This window comes from Zonotrichia albicollis, chromosome 1, assembly GCF_047830755.1.
Source record: "Zonotrichia albicollis isolate bZonAlb1 chromosome 1, bZonAlb1.hap1, whole genome shotgun sequence".
Lineage (NCBI taxonomy): Eukaryota > Metazoa > Chordata > Aves > Passeriformes > Passerellidae > Zonotrichia > Zonotrichia albicollis.
Window position 1 is genome coordinate 61,971,721 of NC_133819.1, and position 19,488 is coordinate 61,991,208.

Below are 19,488 nucleotides of genomic sequence, written 5' to 3' on the forward strand. Positions count from 1 at the left end.
CTACCCCCTGCAATCTCCTGTTATCTGCCAGCTTCAAAAAAGGGCACCATGTTGCCTTGTCTAAATATTTTATATTAAAGTGACCAACAGGATGAGTCAAAAAATGGATCCCTGAAGGCACTCCAGTTGTTGCAGGCATTCAGAGAACAACACATGGTTGTTGTCATGTTGGTAGAGATCTGCTCTTGTCAGAGGGGTAATCTCTACCAGGTTTTTCCCAGCTGGTTTTCTGTCCATCTGGACTGCAATGTCCCAACTTGGAAGTAAGAACAAATGTGGGAAACTTTGTTGGGAACTTTACTAGAGCAATGGATTCAACCATCTATTGTGAGTCCAGGGTAGGCTCACTGCTCTTTCTTGGAAATAATAAACCTCAACAAATGAATATTTATCATTCATCTTCATGTGGCTAAAGAGGAATACTGCAAGTGAATACAGTTAATGGGGACAGGTGATGATTTTTGCAGCTTGTTCTAATAAATATAAAATTAGAAACCACAAGAACATGGGTTTGAAAACACTGCTGACAATTTTGTACAACCAAAGCACAGAATTACTTATTTAAATTATAGCCAGAATGCTCCCACCCAGCACCCTTGAAGAATTACAAGTTCTGATAAACACTAAGTAGTTTAGGGCAGTCTTGAGTGGTAGCTTTCATGTGCTTCATGTAGGCTATTGGAAGGATTGAGAAACAGGCTGTGTCAAAGGAAAGCTTTCACCAGCCAGGAGAGCTGCACGGTGAGCAAGCAAAGTCAACAACTACTGATGCCATGTCATGATCAGTGTAACTTTGCACAGAGAAACTTGTTGTCATAGGATGAATCAGTGGCGGATTGCAAATTGGTTTTTCAATGCCAGGGTACTCCAAGATTTAACTCATATTTTTTCTGGTCTCTCAGGACTTCTCTCAGTACAGGATGCCAACTGGATGGTGCAGGGGGAAGAAAACTATGCTTGGTTTGGATTTTCACTTGCTAGCTGCCAGCTGGAGAACGTGACATTACTGCTGATTGGTAGCCCTACATGGAAGACTTGTTCTAGGTGTGTTGCATGTGGCAGCTTGCTGCCTTCTCCACTCTGCTCTACTTCTGCAAGGTTTAAGGTTTGCAATATATTAGACTTCCAGCTTTTTTAGGAACTTTCCTTTTTGTTCTGCTTTGAATATTTTTATTAAATTAATAGTTTTATATCTTCACCCTTCTTTATGAAGACAAGGATTTTTAGACCCTCTCTAGAGCAGCTCTTTGTTATTTAAAGACACCTAAGAATTTATTGGGTTTCCCTGAGGAGGGAGGAGAGGGATCACAAAAATGCTGATGGGTAAATGTGCCTTAAATAACCATATGGATAGCTCTTGCTTTGAGATAGCATTTTTAAAAGCAAGTTAAGCATGAAGATATATTGGATGATAAAAAAGTGGATAGACCATGTCTACACTCAAAGTATTGTGTAATTAGTTAGAACAAGTATGGGAATTACTAAATCAGATTTCTAGAATTTGTCAGGCATTGTTATTCCAAAGTAAAAGGAGAGAATGTGCACAACATTATGTTGCTAGATACAAATTTATTTTGCATTGTAATTGAAGCTGCAATCCCCTCTTGCTGGATGTCAGACAGAGTGTTGGGAAGGTGTACGGGTATAACCCACCAAGTACAGAGAGCTGGTTTGAGATCACTGGAGACAAGGTAGGGCTGCTTCTTTACTATGGGAATAATTTGTGAATATTGGTGAATAATTTGAAGTGAAGTGACTTTCTGTAGAAATTACATAGATGTTTTAAAAATCTAACAGGAGATGGGCAGAATGGGTTTGTCTCTGGCCAGTGGTGTGCTGTCTGTGGCGGGGAACACAAGGAAAGTTTTGGTGGTGGGTGCACCTACTGCAGGTATGTCCTGAAAATTGGAGACCATTTCTGCTGTTTGTTTCTGCATGACTTGAGAAGAGATAAAATGTTTAAGGAAAAAGGGACCTTTAAATTTACATGTAGTTAAAAAAAAAAAAAAAAAGAAATCACTGTAATCACCTCTATTTGCCTTATATGTAGAGTCTTCTTTACTGTCCCTCAACTTCAGTGGGTCTTCTTCTTTCTTTAAAATGGGCTTAAAAGCATTACCACTTTGCATTATTTATGTAACAGTGGTTTTCTAGTAGAATACATATTTGTTGGAATTGAAACATCTCAGTATTTTGTCCTCACTGTGGCAGTAGACAGCAAGGAATTGAGGATGTCAAACTGCAGAAGTCTAACTGGAATGCATTTCTCCCCGGTACTATGACTTAAAGAATTTTTTCCCTATGCTAATTAGTGTTAATCCCATATAATTGTTGATGTCACTTGATACATTATATAAATTTTGTCCATTTTATGTAATGCCAGTATTACCTATAATTTTAAGTATTAAACCTGAGTTCCTGTGTCTGATGCTCAACATCTGGTTTTTGGTTGTTTTTTTTTTCCAGACAGCCTGTCTAGGATTTTATTTATGTCCTCAGTGCTGCATCAAGCTGGACTGGTGCTGGTATATGACCTGTCAAACAGCACCAAGCCTTCTCTGCTCAGCACATTCAGTGGGGACAGGAGGTTTTCTCGTTTCGGAGGAGACATATACCTAAGTGATCTGGATAGCGATGGACTAGGTAAAGCTTGATGAGTCCACACCAGAAGTGAAATGTTTGACTTTTGGCAACAGGAAAATTGGCCACCTACATATTCATACAAGTGCTAAACACAGCTCAGTTGAATTGTACTAGTATTCCATTGTGCCTTACAGGGAGGTCTCTCCAAAATCCCAAGAAACTCAATCAGAAATTGAAACATTTTAGTTGCCATCATTAATAGAAATTTTGTTACTTAGAGGCATGTACATACCAGCTCTTCTGTGTTTTGGTCTACCATTAATTCACTTCTGCTGTGTTATATCCTCTTTGTAACATGCACAGATGAAATGATTGTGGCATCCCCACTGCGAACAAATGGTGTCTCCTCAGTCCTGGCTGGTGGGGCTGCTGGCCGTGTTTATATTTTCAATGGCAGACAGGCATCCTCAGGGAATGTGACAGGCCACTGCACATCATGGACATCTCCTTGTCCGGAGGACTGGGTAAGAATACATGAAAATGAATTCTGGACATAAGTTTAGAATGACAACTAATTAATTACATCCAGTACCAATACCAAGTGTATTCTGCCTTTGTTCCAGAAAACAAAAGTTTTTCTCAGGCTTCTGAATCTGTGCAAAACTCTCAGGCTCCTCCTGTTTGTTCTTAAATTACTTTGCTGTTTAGGAGCCAGGATTATCATACTGGTCTCCTACTCTCTTTCACTGACTTTTTATTTCCTCTTCTCTTTTCTTCTATAGGCGCAGTATGTTCTGACTTCTCCTGAGGTAAGTAGCCAGAAAACAAATTACTGAGAGAAACTAAAAAGTCCTACTTAAAAAAACCTGCAGCATTATAACCAGCAATGTTATTTTACAGGAACTATCAAGATTTGGGAGTTCTGTTACCACTGTGAAATCTGAAAGAAAGGTGACAAAAATTACTGTGGTTTGTTGTTTCATATCATCCTTCTACCTCACTTGCATATACTACCTAACACCTCACATATATCTTACACATTTTCAAGTCTTAAGTTCTTTACATAGTTACTCTCTGAAGCAATAATTAAACACATTTTATAGATTGATGAGCTATGGAGTTGCTACAATTTTGGCACGTAAACTAAAAAATCTGAATTGCTTTAAAGCAGCCTGAATTCTAAACTGCTTAGGAGTACACTGCAAGGTTCCATAGGAAATGCAGCATAGGTGCCTCCCAGCTTCATGCCAACCTGTATGCAAAGTGGATGCTCAGCTGTGGAGCGAACCAGGCCCTCAAAACCATCCCTCTAATTTAGTTTTTACAGGCTTGCTGTCCTGGCTATCACCTGCAGTGAATGCTGTTCATATGTCCTGTGTTTCTAAGCACAGAGGTCCAGTTCTCACCTGACTGGTTTAGGATGGGTTTGTGTGCTTTGCTTCTCTCTTTGCTTCTCTCAGATGCCCATTTTTTTACCAAACACGCATTGCTACATTTGTATGATGCACTAAGGAACTAAGGAGCCCTTTTTTTTTTTTTAGCTGGTAGGTTACTTAGTGCTTGTTTGGCTGAGTTCCAATGTTCTGCTCACTCTAACATCACCTCCATGAGGACTGGGGTTCTCTGTGTGAATAGAGGAAGCCTCAGTACCAGGCTGAGGAGGTCTTCAACAAATGGTGTTTGACTTCTTGTGTTAAAACATGCAATGGAGAAACACCTGGAAATTCTTCTCAGCTAGATTAGGGTGCAGTGCACTGCAGGCACTGCTAAATGCAAGTGAGGCCATTCTCCAAGCAGTTGCTTTCTAGTCCATACTCCCCCTTCATCCCTATCAATCTTAGCCCTGAGAAGCAGCTAATATGGGCAAGAGACTCATTTCATTTGGTTCCAGCTTACTCCAGTTCCTCAAATGAAATAGTCTGTTTTGCCAAACTATCTTCTTAACTGCTGCTCTGATGAGGTGGGCTGCTCTTTCATTTCCCATCACATTTCTATATGACACTAATGAGATGATCATAATCCATAAGGGAAGCTTAAGGCAGCCATGCACCTGCAGTTGCATTTGCTAACCTTTGCTCTTTATCCCTGCAGAAAGAAGTTGTAGTGGCAGCAGAGAGAAGTTCTGCGAAAGCTCGACTTGGTGGAAGGCTTTTTGTCTACTCGCTCTAGAAGTTTGCAGTAGCCTTAAAGACCAGGGCACACCTGGTCTTCTAGTGGTGAACCTCTGTAGTATTTTTGCTACTTTCCTAAGTCCACACAAACCAGCACTGTGTCAGCAAGCTTTTGCTGAATTGTGGTGGGCAGCAGCATCGCTTATCTAGAACAAGCAAGCTGGTCTGAAAACCTTTGAGAGGTTGAAATGAGCAAGCAGCTGCATTTTTGGTAGTAGTATTTGGCTGTATAAGGAATGTTCAGTGGCCACCTTTACTGACCAGATTTGAGTATCTTCTTGACAAAACTGGGAAACTGCATCACAGCATTTACAATTCTTACATACTGTGATAAGGATTCTAAGTTATGGAAAGTTACTGACAAAACAATAAGCATGCAGCAGGGGCAGCTTTAAGACTGACAGAAAGGTGGGTGCTGATCAACAGGACTGTCTCTCTCTTCTCTCTCTCAAGTCTTGAGGCGTGCATTGAGGGTGTAGTGCAGCTCAGATCTCCCAGGAAAAAAAGAACAAGCAAGACTGGTAAAGTTTGAGGAAATGCAATTTGGCGGGTTACTGCTGACATCCTTTCTGCTTTTGTGTAAAATTCCATGACCATGGTAACACAGAGTTGTTAATGGCTTTTATTGTTAACAGTATTGTCTTTAACTAATTAACACTAATTTTGTACAATGCAGGTTTAACAGTGCGCATCAATTATCTATTAAACAACTTGAGCAGCAGAATGTGTTGATACTGTTATTACCAATGCTAGTCTGTAGACACATATGTGTGTTTTCTCTCTCTTGCCTCCTTCACAAAAGCAAGGCATTATTTTTATTTTAAATAAAATTGCACAGAATTCTAAAGGTCATAATCCAAAATTAAACACCTCAACTTACCTTCCTAGGAATTGTCTCTCAAGGATGTTGTTGTAAACACATCAAAAAAGGCAAGATGAACAGTAGCTTGATTTACAATGCATTCTGGTATCTATTTTGAGGACTTGCCCAAATAGCAGAACACTTTAAAAAAGAAGTTAAATCTGAACTTTGTGAAAGAAGTGACTGGCTACAACTGGGATTGCAGTACTTATGTTACAAATCTGTTAACCATGGTATGAGGCAAAACAAGCAGTGTACTTTTAAGGGCAGAACATTTCTCTTCAAATCAAAATTGACAAAATCATTTCTGTAGCAATTTCATTCTGAGCATACACTACTGGCTTTTTGCTATGTATGACCTCCACATAATTTTATTGCACTTGACTGCATTTTGATTACTTGAATTGTAAGAAAAACTAAACATTTGCATATGTCTACATATAAAAGGCAGTCCTGTAGAAGACATGTCTTTCGCTCTACATTTTTTATTGTGCTTTGAGTCAGTTATGTACAGGTAAAGAGTCAAAAGGAGTTCACAGAAGCCTCCCTGAAAAAAAGCTTATGAGAAAGCTTCCATAACAGTTGCACCAATATCAGTTCTGGCCTAAAGAAACTACAGCTCATTTGAAAATATCAGCATCTATCTCCCTTCACACACTGAGATTCCTGGGGTTTATAAGCAAGGTATGTAATTGTTTTTTTTTTCCATTGGACTGCTCAGTTGGGTGATTTTTTATTACTTTACCTGCTAAGCTTAAAGGCTGCAAAAAAATCAGCTAAAAAACTCAAAAGCATTACAAGCCCCATTATCCTTCTCATGCCATTGGTATCTGTACTTAAAGTCACGTACAGAAGAACTGTTGGAAAGTAACCACATCCAATTGACTTGAACCAAACCAGAATCACAGGCCTGGACAACTTTAATTTAAGAACCTTTTTATTTCCATCTTTGACTCATTAGTCCTGAGAAGAATATTCACAGCTACAGCTACTGTCTTTTCAACCCTGCCAGTACAATGATTTACACAGTAGCACCTAAGGAGCAGCTCACTGTGTTACAGATAGATTAAAAAATCCCAAAGAGGAAATGGACAGAGTGTGACGTGATTTAGACACATTTCATGCTTCCTCTACAACCTGAGAGAAACCAGTGGAGAACTACACCCTTAAAGACAAGTCCTAAGAACAACAGAAATAGTTGCCATAAGACTTTTACTCCTTCCTGCAGCCTATCACAGGACAACAGGCTTCCACACCTTTAACTAACCTGGCTACTTACTGTGGTGCAGGCTAGTCCATGCTTTGTCTTGGAGGGAAGAGAGAAAGCACAGCCTACCTTAAGAAAAACAAACAACCCATCCAATGATTTTTACCAGAATTTGAATTATGGCAACACAAGGAGGTGTTAAACTGAAGCTGTACCAATGTGTGTTGAAACAGTGTCAGATGGAAAACTCAAGTGGGCATTATCCATAGGCCCACTTGTCCTGTTCCTAGAACTGCTGTTTGGAGCCTAAATTAATTGTTAAGGAATATACAAGATTAGCAGCTACATTTCAAAGCTCTTTTTTCTCATTGCCTCCAATCTAGGAGTCATGCTTCATGAGAGATGCAGGTATGCTTTTTGCTTTGAAAAACCTGTTCTCTGCAATTAAATAGGGTCTTAAAAATCCATTCAGGGAGTCACTCTTGGGATGGATTTTTCTTTGAAGTCAGATTCCTAAATCTGCAGTTCAGAACCAGAATTATTGATAAATCCTGACTGCTTCCTTCTTTAAGCCAAAAATTCTGTTCTCTGTAATAAAGGCCATTAAGCAAAGCAGTATTTGACAGAAACACTACAAATGAGAATGCCCAAAAAGTAAGTACATGTATGTGATACAGAAAACTAAAGGCACATACATGGGGTGGAGGTGAAACTACTATAGAAAGCATTTTGCTATTTGCCCTCATGTTTCTCTCCTTATGTGCGTGAGCATTAAAAATTTTGTTGTAGGTTTTTGGCACAAAATATATATTAAATTAGCAAGTTTAGAAATTCTTGCAGTTTTCAGTAAGGAAGAACAAATACAAGGAAAGAGTCCAAAGTCCACCCTGTAACAATGAAAGTCTCTTCATTCCTGCTGTTCCTACTGGTTTGTTAATGTGCTTCTGCTCAGCCCAAATGTTTCTCCTTTAAGACTGGTCTTTATGTCCACTCTTCCCGCTGCTGGTTGGGATTTTTTCAAAGCTGCAGGAACCTAGGCAAGAAACAAAATAGCCTGGTTATGTGAGAAGCTGCTCCACATGTGGCAGAAGGAAGTAAGGCTCCACAGATGCTTGAACCCTGACTTTGCTCCCCTTATTTTCAGAACAGTGTCTTAGGCTTCTCCCACCCTAATACCTCCCAGTATCTTTCTCCAAGTCAGTCAGTATGTGCTGGACTTAAGTTTTGAACTACACTTCAGGATATTCTAGTAAATTGTAGCCATAGCAACAATCCACAACTACTGCCAGCTGATTCTTAGTAGCAAAAGAGGGAAGAAGGGGAATTTATCTGAGCCTCCCTTTGTCATTTGTAGCAACTTAACTTTTGACTTTACTGATACATCAGCTATAAATTTTACAGTGCAGAGATGAGGCAGACAACACAATTCCACAAGTTCTGGGGAGTGCAGTCCATAGGGAAAATGGCCCATACATGCTAATCTGAGCATGGTCTCTTTGGAAATCTTCCTACAGCTCTGTACCCTCAATGACAAAGATAACTGGTGCATATGTAAGAAACTATTACAAACTTCAGACTGAGAGTCAGGCATCACAACCATGGCATCATTCTCCAGAGTGTTGTTACAGCTAGTACTCATCCTCATCATATACATCATCATGTAAATATACATTATCATGTATATTTAGCTCTCCTTATTCTTTTACAAGTCAGGGACTATGGATCCAGCGTTAGTATGTGGGTAGAAGGATAAGAACTGCTTCTACCGTTAGTCCCAGGTCTCCTTGGGCTTCCAGGTGAAAGCAAATACAACACTTCTCATGGAATAGCTTGCAGCTTCACTTCTGCCCAGTGCTGGGGGCTCCCCATCTCCTCCAGTCCAGCTATGGAGCACCTTCTCTGTCATGGACCAGACCCTGAGCTGAATTTTGCCATGCTTTGTGGCCTATCCATCTAAGCCATCTTATTTTCTGCCTCAGGAATGAAGTGTAGAAGCAGAGTGTAGGCAGGAGCCCCAGGCAGCCACACGTACGTGAGGAGGTAGCGGAGGATCCAGGTGCCGCCCAAGGAAGGAAAGTAAGCGCCGCCAGATCAGACCACTTCCCAGAAACATAATCCCTGTCACCAACCAAAATATCCTGGGGTCCTATCAAGAGAACACTCCCATTAGTCATCCAATTATCTCTCAGAAAAGGGATTACCCAAAGATACTCCCCACCAGCATTTTCCTCCTTTATAAGAGGAAGCAGTAAACTCTTCACCATCAACAGCCAAACACTTCCTTGGAAAAAGGGCTGTTTCACAGGAAAGCATTTTATTTAGGATCACTGTACTGTATTCTGTTACTGTTCCATGCAGTTTTCCTTCCTTCATTGGGAAGTTTGAAAATTCAATCCTTATATTTAACTGATTTGAAAAGGAAGAAGTATTTGCTTTGTTTGTTTGTTTGTTTTAGAGGTGGTATGTGCAGTTTTAAAGCTGTACCCCCCAAGCTGGAACCCCTTCCTCCCCAGTTTAGGTATAAACAATTACTGACAGTACAGTACTTCCTCTGATATGCTGGAAATGCCCTGGCTGCTTGACAGATACCCTTGTGTCTGGAAGACAAAGCTGCTCTTGTCAGAATAGATGACCATTAACAAAACTTTAATACTACTTTATAATCAACTACTTATACAACCAAAAATGTGTCTTCCCATTTCTTTTCCATGGACATGACACAGAAAAAAGGCTGCAATACAATACTGTGCAGTTTCCCATGCAGTAATTTGCTTACAAAAGAAGTGACTGTATGAACACATGAATCACTGCAGCTTTGTCTATGGAAAGAATGAAGCTGTACCAAATCTGAAATAAGCTGTAAGAGCAGGACACACATTTTATGATAAACACAGGACTTGTTCCTTACCTCTTCAAGGGATGACTCCAAGTTCATACCAAATGCAACTCCTATGAGTCCAAAGAGAGAGACAGAGAAAGTCCCCATGGTCAGCTGCAAGTTCAGCCTCATCATCACATTACGGTGGCTAAAGAAGGGAGAAACATCTGTAAGGGGAACCCAAAAATTTATTTGCTGCCTAAATTCTTGAATTCCATATAAAATGCACTAAAAACAAATAGTGAAAGAGAGGAAGTCATGCTGAAATTATGTAACTCAATTGCAAAGATCACGAAACAACAGTACAAAGAAACTATTATTTTGACATTGCTACATTTGGACACCCCTAAAGGCAGCAGGTTCTGCTTAACCATCATCAGGCTTTCCAGTATTGCTCACTTCTCAGAGGTGTACATACAGAGTAACAGTAAATTTCTGCTGATATTGGTAACTTCTCGCCATCACCTGGCTGCAATTTCTATGTCTGTATTCACAACGGTGGCAAATTAATTTGCAAGGTAACAAAAAATTTTTGTTACCTTGCAAATTAATACATTTTACAAAAAATGGAGTTGCTAAATGCTGCAGACTACAAACTTCAGCCCTTTTGGGTGAATTTCATATTCAAGTCTTCCACAAAAAGATTTTTGTGGTTTCCTGATACAGCATCCAAAAAGTGTTTCTACAGGTAATTCCTCAGTCTAGAGGAGAAAGAATATTAAACACTGACCTCAGAGGGACATGTTCGTGCAAATGCAAACTACAACTCTTTTTCAGTAAGAAACCTGACTAAAAGAGAAAAATGTAGCATACAGAGAGAAAGAGTAGTTAGATTACTAGTTAGTAATCTTTTCTGAACAGAATTTTAATATGCTTCTCAATTTGCAGATATTTCCTGTATTGGACAGCTCCCCTGAAAGGTCTAGGAGAAGCTGGGTTTTGCTGCTAGAGAAGACTGATGCCTAGCTACAGAGTTACACACTAATTACACTCAGTAATTAGGCTATCTTCTTGCTTTGTTTTATCCAGTTAATGACTAGAAAAGTGCAATACAGCTGCTCAGACTACAAGTCCATTCAACCCTAACTAAGACAGAATTCTCCAACTTTCCTTGTCGTAAAATTTGAGAAAGTCTAGGCCAAGAACGTCTAAATTCCAAATTTTGGTAATCTAACAGATGGTAGCTAACCTGTCCAGGTTGATAAAGATGATGCTTTCTGAGTCGTCAATCAGTACTCTGAGTTCACGAGCTTCATTTAAAAGATCTTCTGCTTGTCTGTAATAATTCTCCAACAGCAGCTCCATTTCCTCTGCATGGTCAATCCCAGATGTACTCTCCTCACTGTGAGCAACAATTTATATTTTCCTGGTTATAAGTACATATATGTATATACATTCCTATTGTATAGAAGTGTATTACTGGTCTGTTAAGGCACATAAGAATTGTGGGGAACAAGAATGCTGTTAGACACTACACCACAAAATCCAACCTTCTGGTGAGGAACTTCCATCAGTTCCAACAGCATAAAATAAAATAAATACTTTTTATATTTATCAGCACCTCAGCAGAGGCAGTCGGTTATTTTAAATAGTGAAGTTAACATTTGATGTACTGAAAGTATGCACACCACCAAAAATTTTAATTTTTTGGATATTAAAAAGTTAAAGAGTTATAAAAATTTTATATATTACAAAATTTATATATTATTAAATATATATATATATTACTCAAGTTATTATAAACTTGAGTATATTAATTTTTTGGTGCCCTCAAGTGGTGAGAGCTGGTAACAGTGCAGTCAAAAACTCTCCAACAATAAAACAACACAAAGCCAATACACAATTACACAGTGATGGAGATGATTTAGGTTATATTAAAATGGTTTAGTAGTAAAGCATTTGAGCTGTCCACAGTAATTGCTGCAAAGCATTCTTCAATCCTGAAGCAGCCAAGGAGTGACTATCGTAATGAAAGATGCTCCTCTCTTAAGTGAATTTTGAAAGACTTTCATCTAACTTCAGACTGCATCTAACTTCCTCTGAAATACATGTTTCTGGCATTGTGTAGATGAAACTGAGACATCTGAGGTCCACAAGAGCTTGGAAACTAAGCAGCAAAGCCAGGAAGATTGTTCATATTTTTTTGTTTTGTGGTATGATCTCATTTCTCTAGAGAGACTGAAGTTTTTAATGAATCTCCTCCTGGCACTACTGACTGCTAAAGGAACATCTCTGAAATGGTTTTCCATGAAAATCAGTGCTATGTCTTACAAATCAACTAATGTAAGCTCCCTGAGGACCTTTAACAGAGCACTTAGTTTTTCTCTTTCTGCGGCAGAAACTGAGTTAGCCAACCTGATTTGAAAGCCCTCCAAACCTTGAGGTTTTCACCGCATGGAGATGAGAGGAGCTGCAGACTTGAAAGTTTTAGAGCACTACCTGCAGTATTACAGATTCAGCTCAAGGTCATTCTTGATGAGCATCTTTACACTTACATCAGCTCCTCTGGGGATATACAAAATAAAGACAGCCACAAAGACATAAAAATAACTGCCACTGGATGTGCTTTCATTAACTAGTCTCCATCTGTCTCATGATTCTTACACATTCTGGCAATTCTTCCCACAAAGTAAAGAAGTCTGCCTCATCTCTCTGAGCTAATTTCACCATTCTGCTGCAGATCTCTGATAGCACCTACTGCCTAACTGGGCTCCTCCACATCCTTTCAGGATGAACTCAAATTTAAGTTCACCAAATACCACCTATCAGTTGTATCAATCCTGGATCCAAAAAGAGCTTTTCACACATGGCCAATGTGCCTCCAAATGTGTTGTCATGGCTTGTGTTTGCTGGTGTGCCTTGTGCATCCTGCAGCACAGCTCTTCACACAACCCCCTACTACGTCTCCTACCCTTGTGCACTGGTGTCTGAAAGAAGGGATGCCTGTGTGTTTCTCTTGACACAAGCATAAGGTGCCATTGGGATCTTTCCTAGATCCCCTACACACTGTCTAAGATGAGGCAGCAAAGGCTCTGCCAGCAGACTGTATTGAATCTAAAGGAAGGCTGTGAGCAAAACCAGAAAAAGACCAGCTGCTGACTCAGGAGCAGCTAGAATTTAGAGCTACTTCTGATACTGTTCCAGAAGATGCCTTAGAAATGCAAACCATGTCCCACTTCTGGAACAGAGTTTCCAGAAATGCACATTTAGATTAAGCTCTGCAGGGCAAGACTTCAAACCCACACACCATGTGAACAGGATTACAACACACAGGCACTGCATACAGGCAAAAGTATCATTCAGCAACTTCACAAAGTACCCTGGAAGGTAACTTCGGTTGTCTGCTTATATATAAAACACATCTCTATGCCTGAGATTTAAATACAATTCAGCCCAAAACATATGTGGGAATTGTATATATTATCTTTCTGTTTTTTAGTTTTTATTAAAGTGACCAGTGCTGCTGTTGCTGTGTGCTGTCCGGCACCAGAACCCAGAGTGCAATAGGATTGTTTCTGCACATACATCTCCTGGAATGCTGTCCTTCAGGTGACCAAGGTTACTCCAAGGCCTCCTTCTTTCAGGTTCTGCTGGTAAGCAAAAAAGCTAGGAGCAAGGTGTTCAGAACACTTCTAGTGTGGAGTCTGACCTAATCAAAACAAGCTTTAAAACCTGCCATATTTTGGTAAAAGTGAAGAAAATGCTCCCAGCATGTGTTGATTTATATTGAAAAATAACATTTGCTTTTTCTACCATCAGGCTCCTGTCCCATCACATACTCAGTGATCCAGCCTACTATGTCAAGAACTATTTGTAACTGTGTAACAATGGAGTTCCTCTCCAAAATGGCAACTACAATGGTTTCGGAAGTAGCAAGCATTAGGGTTAAAAAAAAATAGAAAGACTTTTTCTTTCTGGCTTTTAGCAGTAAACATCCAGTTTAAACATCAAGTTTTCCTCAAACAAAATCCACTGTTTAAAAAAGTGTATGTAGTTTCAAATTATACATACAACACTTGTGGATCAGTCCATTTAGACAGACAGAGCTCTTCTATTACTTCTTCTTCATCTAAGATCTCCAGAATCGTTTCTTTGAAGACTTTAACATCTGTTTCCAGTTCTGACAAGCTGAAAAAACAGACAAAGGGTTAAATAATACCCAGCGGCACCAGTGCCTAAAGGTAATCTCTACATGAGTTTGGCGGAGTGGCCAGGGAAGATTTCCTTGCACGATTGTAAGAGCTCCTTCAAAACATGTTCTACAAGCCACACACTTAGCTGTGGCAGTGATCTCTCTGGGACCAGTGAGGTACAGACACACACTAAAAGGCATCCAGATGTGTTTCTGGATGTATTTGTAGGCCAAAAACACAAGCACTCTCTAAGCACATAGCAAGCACATGTTTGCCCTATCATATGAGAGAGGCCAATACATGAAGGAAGCACTGTACAAGTAACCTCAAAGCACAGATGTACACAGATTTACAAAGGTTTACATTAAAGGGAAGGTTTTTAAGATTTACATTTTCACACTGTTTCATTCTCTTAGGTATTACTTTGTTTTGTCAGATGCTATTTAAGAAGCATGACACTATTTCTGACTCTTCAGAATTTCTTTCCCTTTCCCACCGTATCACAGGTAATTCATATACTGACTTTTACATTTCCAAATAAGATGTACAATCCAGCATTACGGCAATTTAGGAAATTATTATCGGATACCATTTTTCTAACACTTTAATGCATGCCATTTTCTATGGGCATCTTCTAGTGCCTTCACAGCTTATTCTTAGTTACCTCTTGCCATTTTGCAGAAGAACATGTAGTTTACTCCTATCCACGGATAAAAGCTTGGGATCCACTAGGGCTTCCAGTGTCTCAAGGATCTGAGGCTGCAAAGTGTTAAGTCTTCCCTGCAGTTTGCTGATCTAGATAACAACATGATCCTTCATAAGAATTAAAATAATTCATTTAGAATGATTTGGGCAACTGACTCCTGTCTCTCAACACAGAATTCACAGTAATAGGTATTTAATACAACCTGCTTTCCAGTGCCTGGGAAATACTTCCTATATGGATACCCCATAAACACAAAGCCAGTGCACAATACAGTATTTCATAGAAAGTGAACTGAAACCCAGTGACAACCACACCAATAAGGCTAATAAAGCTAAAACACTATTGTCTATAAATGTTATATTACAATTAGCAAGCATAGATGATAGCTAGAAATCTCATCTAACTCCTGCTTAAGAGGCCAATACCTCAGCACATTTGTGTGATTTTCATTCCAGCTACAACATGTCTCTAGAAAGGAATTCTGACTTGTTTTTTCATTTTCCAAATGATGGTGAAGCCATCATATCCAAATAGCATTTATTGGAAAGGGAAGGAAAACACACATACACACAAAATGGTAAGAACTAAGGGGTCAAAACAAAAAAGATAAAGTGAAAATGCAGAATACATTTAAAAATATATACATGTAAATATTAACACAAGACTAAAGTCATACTGCCCTTTCTGTGTAGCAAGAACTTCCCAAATATTTTTACAAAATGAGATAGCTCACCCAGTACTGCAGAATGGCTTCGATGGCTCGGAATTCAAAGGGCAGAGAATATGTAACTAGTTGACCTTCCCCAGCCAGCTGAGATGCTAGTTCATTGAGGAGCCAGTGTTCCAGACTTAAATTACGATAATCTAGTATCAGAAGAAACTCTGGTGTTATGACAGCCTTCAAGAACTGAAAAAGACAGTACATGTAAGGAGTCTGAAAAAAACCTCACTGAAGATTTCTTGCAATACTGTAGCACATTTGATAATTTGGGCTTTGATAAAACCAATCTTCAAATGTAACTTCAGGCAGGAAAATAACAAAATCTCATGCTAACTGCAAAGAGGCTCAGACACAGCACTGCGCCAGAGATTGAGAAGAGGCTCTGCACCAGCCTTTACTTCTGTGACAATGTTAGTAGTGTTTCTCCAGGGTTCAACAAGGAAAATGGTCACTAATGTGTACAGTTCATTGCTAGGCAGAGCTCCAAAGAAACATTTACTGCTGGACTGCATGTCACAGAAAGCTGCTGTGCAAGAAAATCACAGTGCAAGGATGAGATAGGGTTTACATTCAGCTATAGGGAAACCATTACCTCCATTCTCATGATGATCCTGTTGTTCCTGGTTGCAATGCTCATCACATGTTGAAATCTTAGATCTCGAGCTTGAAGACCCAACTCCTGGTACAATTCTGTTTTCTTCTTTTCTATCATGAAAATATTTTTAGATGAAGACATTTAGAGGACAAGCACGTATGTTCCAAAATTACATCCTAGTGTGTTACCAAGTCCCACAACAAAACAACCCAGCTATTCTTAAAGGTTTTCCTCCTATTGATATCTCAATCCAAGTTATCTTCTACCACATTTAAAAGACTGTATTTTGAATGGAAAAATTCTAGATATAAGTGAAAAAGTTGGCATCGACAATTAATTTCACATCAGAAACAAATGACTCCTTTGAGAAAGCACCTGTAATCCTACATGGACAGACAAGGCAGGAAAAGTAGCATGGTGGTCAGAAAAAAAAAAGGCAAAGCAAAAATTACCTTCCTGTGAGAGATGGTAATATATTATTTTGAAAATATTACTTAATGTACAAAAACTGTAACAATAGAAATGCTATGAAGGCCCAAGAGAAGGCAGTCAAACTAAAGAAATGCTGCAATATCTCAAACATAAACACAGTGAAGTATCCAGAACATAATTTTTTTAAGCAAGTAGATTTCAATTGGGCTTTTCCGTATTGCACAAGGAAAAAAAAACCTCAAAAAAACACAAACAAAACTACACTGAAACTACTTACCAAAATAGGTAGTATTTCCCTCTTTGTCAAACTTCATCTGGAGGAATGGAAAAATAAAATATTTTTTCACGGAGGAATGGAAAAATAAAATATTTTTCACAGAACCATTATAAAACAAGAAATCAAATTCTAAAATTATTTGCACTTCCCTAGAAGCCAAATGGAAAACACATTATGAAGAGAAAGCAACTTTTATGGTCTCTATTCACAATTAAGCAAAATAATTGCATGAATTGACCACGTTTCACTGTGTTTGTGACCACTGTCATCTGCACGTCCGTGTTCCTACACAAACCTTGCTAAGGTGATTTACAGAGGATCAGATCTAGAACAGGCTATTTCTGTTGGAAGAGACCTACAATGATCAGAGTCCAGCTGCTTGACCAGTTCAGGGCTGACCAGAAGTTAAAGCCTGATATTAAGGATGCGTCCAAATGCCTCAAATGCTGACAGGCTTGGGATATTGACCACCTCTCCAGGAAGCCTGTTCCAGAGTCTGACCACCCTCTTGGTAAAGAGTTGCTTCCTAATTTCCAGTCTAAACCACCCCTGGCAAAGCTTTGAGCTACTCCTCTGATTCCCATCACTGGATCTCATGGAGAGGAGACCAGCAAGGCATCTTACATCCGGGATTGAAAATTTAGCTATTTGCTCTGTAACACTCTGAAAAATTTACAAATGAAACTTAAAAAGTTAAGATTACCACAGACTGTATGGTTAGGCTTTGTGCCCACATCAACTATTGCAAAGACATACTATTTAGCTTGTAGCCTGCACCTAAATACCTCTTGTTTTAGCATCTGTCATTCATACTATTCGCTTAATGCTTGTATTTCCCAGCAAAATTATTTTCTTGGAAAGACTGCCATTCTGGATTAATAATGAAGTTTATTGTTTTTCCTTATAAACAGTGTAACTTAATCCAACCTTACTGACTTTTAAGCTGACCTTCAGTGAATTAAGCCTACCTAAGCATCCATTCCAGTACAGCTGCAGTGGAGGTTACATAGCACCTTGTTGAAAAGCAGAATGACTAATTTTTGTTATCAACAAGGAAACCACATCTTCTTTCACTGGCACTAATAATGGGATTTTTCACAATATATATATTTAAAAGAGACCCATAATGTACAAACCAAGCAGCTTGCAAACAGCCTTCAGTCACCTTTAAAAAGACAGCATAGAGAGGGCTTGTTTTCCACCAAATTCTATGTTTGCTTAGAATTGCAGCTATCAAGACAGGACTAATAAGGTATTAGCAAGCCTTGATGAACTTAAGAAGAAAGTTCTGACTGCAGCACTTCAAGAGTTGACTTGCTTTCACAATTAGAGCCAGAGAACCTCCAGCAGATGCTGGGCCTTAGAAAAGCATTTTCATCAACACTATGTACTCCAGCTGGTCCTCAAATCAGAGTAGCTCAAAGCAACAATTCAGAACTCAGGGATGTTCTCCGAGACACAAATTCACCTGTTTTTATGACGCCTCAAGATTAAAAAACAACAAAACAAACAACAGAGAAAACAGCACCATCATCTTGCACCGGCTGCCGTCGCTGCGGAAGTGCCTGCAGGTACTTACCACGGCAAAAACAGGAGACACGCTGGCCAGGGTGGCTTGGGAGCTCTCAGTGGGGGCATGCTGGTAAAATTTACCTGCGGGGAGAGAACACAGCTCTACTCCCAGCACACCGCCCTTGGCACTGAGCTGCGCGGTGCCCCGCTCCCAGGCTCCGGCACACACGGCAGGAAGCGCCGGGCACAACAAGGCCCCGACAATCCCGAACCCGAACCCGATCCCGACCCGCCCGGCCCGGCCCAGCCCGCCCGCAGCGCAGCTGCCCCCGCCCCCACGTCCCGGGGCCCGACACGGCGCTCACCGGCCAGGCGCAGCCCGCGGGCGCCCAGCGGCACTGCCACCACGGCCACGGGCCGGTCCCAGGCGCGGCCCGGCGGCAGCCCCGGGGCGGCCCTCGGGCGGGAGCCGCCGCCCGCCGCGCCCGCCCAGCCGCGGGCCGCGCAGCAGCAGCAGCCGCCGCCACCGCCCAGGGCGCGGGGGAGCAGCGCGGCCCCGCGCAGCATCGACCCCGCTCGGCCCCTCGGCTCGGCCCCTCGGCTCGGCACCGCTCCCGGCGCGCAGCCGCGGCGAGGGAGGAGCCCGGGCCGGACGGGGAGGAGGAGCCCGGCGCCGTAACGGCAGCCCCGGCGCGGCCTGCGAGGGGCGCGGTCACAGCGGGATCGGCCGGGGCCTTGGCGGCTGTGGAGTGGTGGGTCCTGCCGACCCGCTTCTGTATTTCTGAACGCTCTGAGATAACCCAGTGGCGCCCTGGAAGTTCGTAGCCATTGTTGTATATATGAAAAATGCGTATTTTATGATTGGCTTTTCGCAAATATTAAAATGAATATTATATGTGTTGTGTTAGAAAGTAATGCTGTATTAATTCTCTTAAGTAGTGTGTTAAATATAGTTTTAGGTTATAACAAAATGTTAAAATAGAAACTATGCTATGTAAGATGTTTTTTTCAAGAAAGGACTCGCACTGAGATAGCAGTCATAGGTCGTCTAAATCTTTCAGAGAAAGAGAATTTATTGCTCCATTATCGGGAGAAACGAACTTCTTCCCGCCTTGCTCGGGCAGGACGGTGCCGTTAGGATTAAGAGGAAGAAGTTGACGATGACCAGACAGAATCCTGTATTTGAATGGAATTTATGCATCATGTATGAGATGTATGAATATGCAACAGGCTGTTGCTTTTAAGAGTTAATCCTCTGTTAACTTGTGTCCTTTTTTGGGCTTATGCTGCCCAGAAAAAGGTACCTGGACGTCCGTAACTGTTTCTATTGTCTCGTATTGTCCTAATTCAAATTGTCCAAATTATTATTACTCTAATTGTATTACTGTTTTTATAACCATTTTATTACTAT

General features: G+C 40.5%; 2 protein-coding genes across 4 annotated transcripts in view; one reads left to right on the forward strand and one right to left on the reverse strand.

Annotated features, from left to right (window-relative positions):
- Positions 1-7,238, forward strand: part of GPLD1 (glycosylphosphatidylinositol specific phospholipase D1) — a 24,340-nt gene extending 17,102 nt beyond the window's left edge. For all 3 annotated transcript variants that reach the window (XM_005481780.4, XM_014275806.3, XM_005481779.4), the window contains 8 exons: positions 903-1,044; positions 1,592-1,691; positions 1,798-1,891; positions 2,467-2,643; positions 2,947-3,107; positions 3,366-3,392; positions 3,484-3,534; positions 4,675-7,238. In XM_005481780.4, the coding sequence (XP_005481837.1) occupies positions 903-1,044; positions 1,592-1,691; positions 1,798-1,891; positions 2,467-2,643; positions 2,947-3,107; positions 3,366-3,392; positions 3,484-3,534; positions 4,675-4,752 (830 nt within the window). In that variant the 3' untranslated portion in view covers positions 4,753-7,238. The remainder of the gene's footprint in view (positions 1-902; positions 1,045-1,591; positions 1,692-1,797; positions 1,892-2,466; positions 2,644-2,946; positions 3,108-3,365; positions 3,393-3,483; positions 3,535-4,674) is intronic.
- MRS2 (magnesium transporter MRS2) lies at positions 6,266-18,779 on the reverse strand. Its single transcript, XM_074542568.1, has 11 exons — positions 18,443-18,779; positions 18,145-18,218; positions 16,566-16,602; positions 15,854-15,966; positions 15,274-15,447; positions 14,499-14,629; positions 13,713-13,829; positions 10,891-11,043; positions 9,732-9,849; positions 8,856-8,969; positions 6,266-7,856 (listed from the first exon to the last, which is right to left on the reverse strand). Exons 1-11 carry the CDS (start codon positions 18,642-18,644, stop codon positions 7,746-7,748), a joined length of 1,344 nt encoding a protein of 447 aa, XP_074398669.1. The 5' UTR covers positions 18,645-18,779; the 3' UTR covers positions 6,266-7,745.
- Positions 18,780-19,488: the final 709 nt, after the last annotated feature.